Source organism: Macaca thibetana, chromosome 13 (assembly GCF_024542745.1).
Source record: "Macaca thibetana thibetana isolate TM-01 chromosome 13, ASM2454274v1, whole genome shotgun sequence".
NCBI classification, from domain to species: domain Eukaryota; kingdom Metazoa; phylum Chordata; class Mammalia; order Primates; family Cercopithecidae; genus Macaca; species Macaca thibetana.
The window spans coordinates 33,315,175-33,326,460 of NC_065590.1; the positions used below are offsets into that span (position 1 = coordinate 33,315,175).

The 11,286-nt window shown below is 43.1% G+C and overlaps 1 protein-coding gene across 4 annotated transcripts; it reads left to right on the forward strand.

The window, feature by feature from the left end:
- Window positions 1-2,066: 2,066 nt before the first annotated feature.
- Window positions 2,067-10,141, forward strand: TPRKB (TP53RK binding protein). Of its 4 annotated transcripts, none has more exons than XM_050754544.1 (5): window positions 2,067-2,226; window positions 5,080-5,143; window positions 7,394-7,516; window positions 9,274-9,450; window positions 10,006-10,141. In XM_050754544.1, exons 2-5 carry the CDS (start codon window positions 5,102-5,104, stop codon window positions 10,090-10,092), a joined length of 429 nt encoding a protein of 142 aa, XP_050610501.1. In that variant the 5' UTR covers window positions 2,067-2,226; window positions 5,080-5,101; the 3' UTR covers window positions 10,093-10,141. The 4 variants fall into 4 exon arrangements, with proteins under 4 accessions (XP_050610501.1, XP_050610502.1, XP_050610500.1 ...); XM_050754545.1 differs by having other exon boundaries at window positions 2,068-2,226; window positions 5,083-5,143; XM_050754543.1 differs by having other exon boundaries at window positions 2,099-2,226; window positions 5,083-5,242.
- The last annotated feature ends 1,145 nt before the right edge of the window (window positions 10,142-11,286 follow it).

Consider the following 11,286-nt stretch of genomic DNA (forward strand, 5'->3'; position numbering starts at 1 on the left):
TCTGGGAGGAAGCCCACTTGCTGCAGATATTGGGGCTCCCTTAAGGACCCTTTTTTGACCTCTTTAGCAACTTCTTACCTGGATCGCTGGATCCTGGACTAGGTTGCTGCTCCAGGCAGACCCAATCAGCCTGTTTGTGGAGTAGTCCTCCTGGGCCTAGTAAAATGTATTCTGGCTCAACAATGTTGAGCTCAACAATGTTGCACTGACATTGTGTCTGTCAAGGTGTTAAGTCAATCTGAGAAGACAAACCTCCGCCTCCAGGTACTAGGAGGTTGGTGGGCATATGGAATGGACTAGCTGTGCTAAGGGGGATAATCTGGGTTAAGGGCATAGACTGCAGGATAGTTCTCCAGGTGGCCTTGGACAAACTTAGTTCTTTCTCCTTTCTCACTTGTGGTTCTCTAGGATAACTGTAGAATGTGCTGGGAATGTAGCATCCTGTGATAAAGAGAGACTAACCAGAACAGCCAGGGCCCTGTTCCAGTCTGTCCTAGAAATAGAATGTCCTTCATATATATACATACATACACACACACACACACTATATATATATATATTTTAGAGGGAGTTTCACTCTTGTTGTCCAGGCTGGAGTGCAATGGCACAATCTTGGCTCACGGCAACCTCTACCTCAAAGGTTCAAGCGATTCTCCTGCCTCAGTCTCTCGAGTTGCTGGCATTACAGGTACGCACCACCATGCCTGGCTAATTTTTTTATTTTTTTAGTAGAGATGGGGGTTTCTCCATGTTAGTCAAGCTGGTCTCGAACTCCCAACCTGAGGTGATCCGCCCACCTCGGCCTCCCAAAGTATTGAGATTACAGGCGTGAGCCACCACGTCCGGCCGAATGTCCTTCATGTTTTAGCCCAGTGTGTCATGCCTCCCCATCTTTTTCCCCCGCCCCGCCCCCCACAATTAGGCTGTTCTTGCATTGCTACAAAGAAATATCTGAGATCGAGTAATTTATATAGAAACCAGGTTAAATTGGCTCATGGTTCTGCAGGCTGTACAGGAAGCATAGTACCAGTATCTGTTTGGCTTCTAAGGAGGCCCCAGGGAGCTTTTACTTTTGGCAGAAGGAGAAGGGCGAGCAGGCACATCACAGGGTGAGAACTGGAGCAAGAGACAGTGTGTGTTTGGGGGTGCCACACACTTCTAAAGAACCAGATCTCCCTAGAACTCACTCACTATTGCAAAGACACCAAGCCATAAGAGATCCACCTACATGACCCAAACACCTCCCATCAGGTCCCACCTCCAACACTGTGGATCACAATTCAACATGAGATTTGGCAGGGACATACATTCAAACTGTATCAATCCATCCCTGGACCCCCAAATCTCATGTCCTTCTCACATTGCAAAACATAATCATGACTTCCCAATCATCCCCCAAAGTTTTAACTTGTTCCAGCATTAAACTCAAAAGTCCAAAGTCCAAAGTCCAAAGTGTCACAGGAGACAAGGCCCAGAAAAAGAACGAAGAAATCTCAGCAGGGCGTGGGGGTTCACGCCTGTAATCCCAGAACTTTGGGAGGCCAACGCGGGCTGATCACGAGATCAGGTGATCGAGACCATCCTGGCTAACACGGTGAAACCCCGTCTCTACTAAAAATACAAAAAATTAGCCGGGTGTGGTGGTACGTGCCTGTAGTCCCAGCTGCTTGGGAGGCTGAGGCAGGAGAATGACTTGAACCCGGAGGCGGAGGTAGCAGTGAGCCGAGATTGCGCCACTGCACTCTAGCCTGAGTAACAAAGCGAGACTCTGTCTCAAAAAACAAACAAACAACAACAACAAAAAAGAAATCTCGAGCAGCGGAAATGTATGTAGAACTCATTTTGGTCAGTACTTTTCCTTGTACAGGAAGAAACTGAGGAAGCCCGGTGCAACGCCCAACACTGATTAACACAAAGCCGAGACTCAAAACCGGACCTCAACTTCCGGTGCCAGCCCATATATGCTTCCATTGCCTTCGCCGGAAGTGATATACAGCCCCTATTCTCCTTCGCGTCCGTTGACGGGACCCAGGCTGGGAGGGCGGAAGAATGGGCGGCACGATGGGCGGAAGCACTCCTCCTACGGGGACCCGGAAAAACATGGCCACCTCGAGCCGGCCTATCCGGAAACTGTCTCGAAGAAGACGGGGATTGGCCATCGCTTCCGGAAGTTGTGAGCTTTGTTTCCGAGCGGGAGATCGTCCGAGACGCGCTGGGGGCTGAATGGTGAGTTTTCTTTGCCCACTTACGGGGCGGCTCGGGAGGGGAGGGTTCGGGCAGATTTAGTAATGTCCTTGGGACTATGGCTGCGGGTTCTTAAACTGGTATTTATCAAGCGCCAACGAGGCCAGCCCCTGGGAATGCAGCACGAGAATGATAGTCAGTCTGTCCCCTCAAGAAATATAGTTTAGTGAGGAGACATGCAACGGATAGGCGCACGATTCTTTAAAGTTGTGATTGGGCCCAAAAAGGAGCTAGTCCTCAAGACTAAAAAGAGCCGAAGTCCCGGAGTTGTGGGCGCTGAAGTAAATGATTCCAAATGGAGTTGAAAGGAGGGAGGAGTGCGTCAGGCGGAGATGAAAGGAGAGAGGGAACTACCTGTCCGATAGGGCAGAATCGGGGAGAAAGCTTGGTGACTTGAACTTAGAGAAGGCCATTGCGGCGGTAGCAGAAGAGGGAGGCAGGGACCAGATCGTAGAGTATGGAACACCGTGACGCAAAGTTGGGGGTTTATCATAAGAGCAGCAGAATGGCAACATCTGATGGTCATTTTGAAAGGATCACTAGAACTGCGGGTGAAGACTGGATTATAGGAGGGCAGGAATTGTGAGAAACCACTCAGGAGGCTACTGCTGTAGATGAGCGGTGTGACCTAGCTTATGCGAGAGAAGTGGACGAATCAAAAGTATATTTAGCAGGTGAAAATTCAGGACTTTACGGATTAGATATAGGATTTGAGTGACAGGTTGGGTACTCAACGATGATTCCAAGTTTCTGGACTGAGTGAATTATGCTAAACAAGAAGAAACTATTTTGAGATTTTTCTAAGGATTCTTTCCCCCACCCCCAGTGTTAAAAACCACATTTTTTTCCCCTTTCTTATTATGTCTACTCATGTGTTGTATGCTCACTGTAAAATTCAGAACATACATAACAAAATACTTACTTTTGTATAAAGGACAATAAAAATCACCTCATAACCTCACTACCCAAGATGGTCATATTTTAGTGTTTCCTTCATGTGTTTTAAAAAAATATGTGTATCTTTTTATATATTGGTATCCTACTGATTATATCTTTGTGTATCCATTTTTTTCCTCTTAGCATGAGTAATGATTGAACTGTGGCCAGGATATTGTTCACAAATATTTTTTTTCCTGTTTGTAGCAGAAAAAGTCAAGTTGATTCTAAGTAAGAGATAACGTTAGCTTTCTGGTGTGTTTTCTTTTTAATATTTGTTTAAAAGCTTTTTAAAAAACTCACATGTTGGCCAGTTTGTGTTTTGTTTTCCATTCAGACGTTTTTACTTAATGTTATTTATTGCCATTTTTACACAACGTCAAGACCACGTTTTAATGGTTGTTAAATCACAACCAATCCCATCATTAGCTAGATAGGTTATTTTCAACTTTTTACTGTTAAAATAATGAGAGGAACATCTTATATAATTCTTGGATTCCTAATGACTTCCATCAGTAAGAGTTCTAGAAATATAATCTGCCAGGTAAAAGGATAAAATGAGTCTCAAATTGCCCCACCAAAATATCTTATTAAGAATTTGATAGAACTTGTTTTAAAGAAATTTTTGCAATACATAGTTTTTCCATTAAAAGATATGGTCATGTCTTTCTAGTTAATTCAAATTGTCTTTTATGTCTTTATATATAATAACCTATCCTTTTCTTGTTAAGCTTATGTCCAAGAAAGGAGCAATATTGATTATTTAATACCCTCTCTGCTTAATTTCCATGTGTGGAATTAATATCTTTGGGTCAAGTGTGATACTTTATTCTTTTTTTTTTTTTTTTGAGACTGAGTTTCACTCTTGTTGCCCAGGCTGGAGTGCAATGGTGCAATCTTGGCTCACTGCAACCTCCGCCTCCCAGGTTCAAGTGATTCTCCTGCCTCAGCCTCCTGAGTAGCTGTGATTACAGGCATGTGCCACCATGCCTGGCTAATTTTTTTGGTATTTTTAGTAGAGATGGGGTTTCTCCATGTTGGTCAGACTGGTCTCAAATTCCCGACCTCAGGTGATCTGCTCTTCTTGGCCTCCCAGAGTGCTGGGATTACAGGCGTGAGCCACCATGCCCGGCCTACTTTATTCTTTAAAATTATTTTCTTCCTTAACATTTAGTCTAGGCCTTCCTAAAATATAAATAAAATGATGAGATCAGGAATTTAAAAAGACTAAGATAGAGTAAGACTTCATTAATACCATAAATAACCTCTGGTTTAAAAAATTCCTGACATTCTGCTCCTGCTTGTCTGCTGGGGAAGCAGCCCTTCAACCATGCATCTGAGCCTGCCTTATCTGAACAAACAGCAACCAGCTGGGCCCTTTGGCGTTTCCCTGGGAATGGCAATGGAACTAGAAACAGCTCAAAAGGGTTAGGAAGACAACATCTCATGAGGATGCCAAATGGGCTTTGGCGATGGATTTTTCTAGTTTAAAACTTTTTATCATGTTGTTATCAAAGTTATTGAATATTTGTTAAGAAATGAGTTATAGCCGGGCGCGGTGGCTCACGCCTGTAATCCCAGCACTTTGGGAGGCCGAGGCGGGCGGATCACAAGGTCAGGAGATCGAGACCACGGTGAAACCCCGTCTCTACTAAAAATACAAAAAATTAGCCGGGCGCGGTTGTGGGCGCCTGTAGTCCCAGCTACTCGGGAGGCTGAGGCAGGAGAATGGCGTGAACCCGGGAGGCGGAGCTTGCAGTGAGCCGAGATCGCGCCACTGCACTCCAGCCTGGGCGACAGAGCGAGACTCCATCTCAAAAAAAAAAAAAAAAAAAAAAAAAGTTACAATGTTAACTTTTAAAAAAACGAAATCTTTTGGTCTTTTCATTTTGTGTGCAGTAGAATCCTGCTTATCTGTGAAATGCAGTTAACACATCAGCTGGACCTATTTCCTGAATGCAGGGTAACCCTTCTGTTATTTAAAGATGTAAAAAATGCGGGAGACTTGAGAAGAAAGGCCATGGAAGGCACCATCGATGGATCACTGATAAATCCTACAGTGGTAAATATAAATTGTAAGAATGAATGAGCTGGCTGGGTGCGGTGGCTCATGCCCATAATCCCAGCACTTTAGGAGGCCGAGGTGGGTGGATCACCTGAGGTCAGGAGTTGAAGACAAGCCTGGCCAACATAGTGAAACCCTGTCTCAACTAAAAATACAAAAATTAGCTGGACGTGGTGGCGGGTGCCTATAATCCCAGCTACTCGGGAGGCTGAGGCGGGAGAATCATTTGAACCCGGGCGGCGGAGGTTACGGTGAGTCAAGATTGCGCCATTGCACTCCAGCCTGGGCGACAAGAGTGAAACTGTCTCAGAAAAAAAAAAAAAAAAAAAAAAAAGCCAGGCGTGGTGGCTCACGCCTGTAATCCCAGCACTTTGGGAGGCCGAGGTGGGCAGATCACGAGGTCAGGAGTTTGAGACCAGTCTGGCCAATATGGTGAAACGCTGTCTCTACTAAAAATACAAAAATTAGCTGAACGTGGTGGTGGGCACCTGTACTCGGGAGGCTGAGGCAGGATAATCGCTTGAGCCTGGGAGGCAGAGGTTGCAGTGAGCCGAGATCACGCCACTGCACTCCAGCCTGGGCAACAGAGCAAGACTGTGTCTCAAAACAAAACAAAACAAACAAACAAAAAAACAATGAATGAACCATACAGGCCATTTAAGTATACGTTAATATTTGTGATGTTATAGGGTAGCCTAAAATTCTGTCACTGTTAGGGAAAAAATTCTTGTCCAAGTCAGATGCAGCCAACCTGGACTATAACAGTGAATAGAGGCAGAAGTGCCAGGTCCTGCCCTAGGAAGGAGGAAAGGTTGTGGTCTGGGTCTAACATGGGAAATGCCTGGATCTCCAGCTTCTTATCTTTAAAATGGGGGTTCTTAACAAGACAGTCTGTAGAGGAGGCATAGCGTAGTGGTTAAGAGCACACACAGAGGCCAAGGGGTGTGGATTGCTTGAGGCCAGGAGTTTGAGACCAGTGTGGCCTACATAGTGAAACCCTGTCTCTACTAAAAATACAAAAAGTAGCTGGGCATGGTGGTGTGTGCTGGTAGTCCCAGCTACTCGGGAGGCTGAGGCACAAGAATCACTTGAACCTGGGAGGCGGAGGTTGCAGTGAGCTGAGATTGAGCCACTGCATTCCAGCCTGGGCGATGGAGCGAGACTCTGTCTCAAAAAAAAAAAAAAAAAAAAAAGCACAGGCAGTGGGATCATGTTACTGGGAATTAATCCCAGACCTACTACTTAGGACTTTGAACAAGACATAGCCAACCTTTATATAGTGCTTACTGTATTCCTAGTATTGTTCCAAGTGCTTTACGTATACTAACTCGCTTAATCTTCACAACAGCCTATGTAGTAAATACTGTTTCATGTGTCTCTAACAAATAAAATGCTAAGGAACTTGCCTAAGTTCCCTAGGTGATAGGTGGCAGAAATGGGATTCAAACTCAGACATTCTTTGCCTCAATTTCCTCATCAATTACATACTACTACTACTATTAATAGTATTAGTTTCATAGGGTAGTTTTGAGGATTAAAGAAAATAACACAAGTAAAATGTTTGGAATATGATCATGCCCATAATATTAGCCCTCAATTAATGTTATTTTAAAAAATTTTACTATTTGCATAAGTCCTTGCAGCTTTAAAATTCTATGATTTTCTGACTACCCAGGCCCTTGGGATAATAGTTTTTGTTTTTGTTTTTGTTTTTGTTTTTGTTTTGAGACAGAGTTTCACTCTTGTTGCCCAGGCTGGAGTGCAATGGTGCAATCTCGGCTCACTGCAGCCTCCACCTCCTGGGTTCAAGCAATTCTCCTGCCTCAGCCTCCCGAGTAGCTGGGATTACAGGTGCGTGATACCACACCTAATTTTTGTATTTTTAGTAGAGAGACAGTTTCGCCGTGTTGGCCAGGTTGGTTTTGAACTCCTGACCTCAGGTGACCCGCCCGCCTTGGCCTCCCAAAGTGCTGGGATTACAGGCATGAGCCACCACGCCTAGCTGGGATAATAGTTTTGAAAATACAGACCATAAGAATTGTGATGAAGTAAACCAGCTTGACAGTGGAGTTAACCATGAGTTACCATGTGTTTTCAAGCACTGCAGATTCTCTATGTGTAATTAATTCTTTCTGCTCTCTTTGGTAGATTGTCGATCCATTTCAGATACTTGTGGCAGCAAACAAAGCAGTTCACCTCTACAAACTGGGAAAAATGAAGACAAGAACTCTATCTACTGAAATTATTTTCAACCTTTCCCCAAATAACAATGTAATGTAGACTTTCCTATTTCTGTTGACCTTGTCATAATAACATATGTGTTCCTCAGGGTTGGAGGCTAAATTCCTGCAAGCCAGTGGTTAGTAATAAACCAAAATAGTAGTGAAGAGAGCTCTGGACAGAGAGTTGAGGTTTACCCTGCCTCTTACTAAGACAGTTTACATATGAGTAAACACAAATTTAGCTAAATTAAGTGAGGTTAATCTTATCTGTTCTTACCATATAGGATCAGGAAGACCTCTCAAGTATTTTTGCTTAAGAAACTGACAGAAATCTAAATGATAAAACATTAGGCATGGATATTTTGTGTGCTAGCGTGCATATCTTTCCCTCTTCCCGTAAACTCCTTGAGGGTGGGATCCATGTCTTTTTCATATACCAGGAACTTGCTGGTACCTATAACAGTCCTTAACACATCCTCACTCACACACCCAGTATGTAGGAAGAGTCTGTGGTTTGAAATACTTATAGTAACGCTTTTTCCTTTTTTTTTTGAGACGGAGTCTTGCTCTGTCACCCAGGCTGGAGTACAGTGGCGCAACCTCGGCTCACTGCAAGCTCCGCTTTCCAGGTTCATGCCATTCTCCCACCTCAGCCTCCGGAGTAGCTGGAACTACAGGCGCCTGCCACCACGCCCGGCTAATTTCTTTTTTTTGTATTTTTAGTAGAGACGGGGTTTCACCGTGTTAGCCAGGATGGTCTCAATCTCCTGACATCGTGATCCGCCCGTCTCGGCCTCCCAAAGTGCTGGGATTACAGGCTTGAGCCACCGCGCCCGGCCAGTAATGCTTTTTCAATGAAAGTTATCAAGCCAAAGACATCACACATGTAGCACATGAAAAAAATGACTGCAATTTTGCTGATGAATTTTTAGTATTACTGCTGCTATTAATAACAACCAGGTACTAATTTCATCTAGAGAAAAGTTATGAAACGTATGGCATAGGTTAAAATACAGATGATTGTAAAGTTTATAAAATGCAGTTATCTCAGCATGGTAATAGAGTTTCCCAGTACTTGGAATAAAATTTACTAATTATTGTTTCCTTGAGATCATTAGACATAATTCAGAAAACTCTTGAATTCAGTAAACGTCTGTTGAAATTTTCCCTGTTCCATTTGCAGTTCTAGGGGCAGAAGAGGCAAATATGTTCCCGAGGAGAGGCAGATAAACAAGTTAAAATGCCCTGAGATAAATGATATAATGGAAAAATGAATTCAAATCTAGGGGTACAGCAATGAAGCCATTCATTTTGGAGGGAGGAGGGTGTGGTGGGGAGTGGCATCAGAAATGTGGACCTTGAAGCATGTGTTCAGCAGCCAAGCCATGGGGAGAAGGGACATGAGAGCAGAGGACAAAGCTTGAGCACAGGCAGAAGGGCATGAAATGTGACTGGACCCCCAGGCAGGCCAGACTGGCCAGGTGGCAGAAGCGCCTGGCTGGAGAGCCACTTGGCACCAGAGGGAGGAGGTGTTTTTTTGTGCAGCACCAAGAGGCTGGGCTTGATTCCATAGGAACAAGGCATAACTTGAAGCAGGGAGTACTTTCGAGGAAGTGCCAATGGATGTTGGAAAGGAATCATCAAAGTGAAAAACTAAGCAGTGAGAACTTTTAGGACATGAAAAATAAGAGCCTGACCAAGGAAGAAGGCAGATCAGGAAATGTTTCAGACATAGGAAACAATGGTTAATTATCTTGTTTTGTTTATGTTTTTGTTTTTATTTTTTTTTCATTTTTTTTCTCTTAGATTTCAGAGGCTTTGAAAAAATTTGGTATCTCAGCAAATGACACTTCAATTCTAATTGTTTACATTGAAGAGGGAGAAAAACAAATAAATCAAGAATACCTAATATCTCAAGTGGAAGGTCATCAGGTTTCTCTGAAAAGTCTTCCTGAGATAACAAATATTACGGAAGTCCAAAAGGTTTGTTTGCCAGTCCATATTTTTAGAAAGAGTGTGACAGATGAGCAATAATGCTGATACTGTTTGCTTATTGATCACCAGGGCTCCTTGTTTTTTGAACTTTTGAGAAAGTTAATCTAATTTTTTAAATTACTAAAAAATAATTTTAGATACAAAGAACTGGGAGGTGTGGGTTTATGTAAAATATAATTACAAACTCAGCTGATACAACCATTCTCCACATTAAGAAAGAGAATACCTTTCAATATCAAACTTACATAGTATATTTAAAATGTAAAATAAATTTAGTATGAAGTTAATATCTAGATATGTGCTTTTAAATGGATAGAAATTTGGTTTTTATGTTCTTGAGAGTTACCCCCATAGCAGCAATTTAAAGGGAATACAAGTAATGAATTGCCATCTACTTGGAATATTTTAATCACATTTGTTGTTTGTTATACTATGAACCCAATAATTGAATGAGGAATAATTTCACTTACACATGTTTGTATAATGACAATTAGTAGTGAATGATGATATCAGCAAGTCATAATTTGTCTTTCATTTTTACAGATATATAAACTCTCTTCACAAGAAGAAAGTATTGGGACATTATTGGATGGTATCATTTGTAGAATGTCAACAAAAGATGTTTTGTGAAATATCAGAAATATTAACAAAACTCAGCATTAAAGAAAACATTGATTTTTCTTCCCTGATTATAAAACTAATATATGTGCATTATCGAAAAGTTTAAATCACAGAATGGTATAAAAAAGAAAAAAAAAAAGGCCAGGCACGGTGGCTCATGCCTGAAATCCTAGCAATTTGGGAGGTTGAGGCAGGCGGATCCCCTGAGGTCAGGAGTTCAAGACCAGCCTGGCCAACTTGGTGAAAACCCATCTGTACTAAAATTTAAAAATTAGCCAGGCATGGTGGCAGGTGCCTGTAATCCCAGCTATTCGGGAGGCTGAGAGAGGAGAATCACTTGAACCCGGGAGGCAGAGGTTGCAGTGAGCTGAGATTGCTCCATTGCACTCCAGCCTGGGCAGCTGAGCGAGACTCTGTCTCAAAAAAAAAAAAAAAAGGAAACCAGTTGTAGTCCTACCTTATAGTATTTTAAAAGATAATCAGTTACTATTTCTTGTTATTGCTTTTTAGAGTTCTGTTTCTATTCAAATATATTTTATTTTTATATAATTGGAATAAAAATTGTAAACACTTAGGGAATGCCTACAGTGTACTAGGTTCTTGCCTTAGTGATTATTATTATTTTTTTTTAGAGATGTGGTCTCACAGTGTTGCCCAGATTGATCTCCAACTCCTGGACTCAAGTGATGCTTCTGCTGTGCCTCCCAAAGTGCTGGAATTACAGGCATGAGCCACCGAGCCCAGCTGGTTATTGTTTTTGTTTTTAAATTTTTTGCCTTGGCGATTTTATATCCATCAGTTCACCTCCCTCTCCATACTTACCATGGCTACTCCAGCTCACCCCTTGCAAGCCTCTGGATCCTGGTTCTAAGTGCCTTTCACTTGTATGAACTCATTTAATTCTTGCAGCAACCTTATGAGGCAGATACTGTTATTACCCCCATTTTACACACAAGGCCCAGGGGCAGCTCCTGTGCAGAGGCCTGGCTGGTGGCTCCAGCTGAGGGTGGTCACTCAGAGGGACACCTTGGCAGAGCTCCCACCCTTCCTGGCGGAGGCCCAAGTGGAAGTGGGGGTGTTCCTCGTGGGAAGAAGAAAGGTTGTGCCAGGGGGACTCTGAGGGTGCACATGGAGCCTGGGCAAGGTGGGGGAAGCCAGGGCCACAGCAGGACTGGTGCCCCTGCTCCCTAAGAACCCCCAACA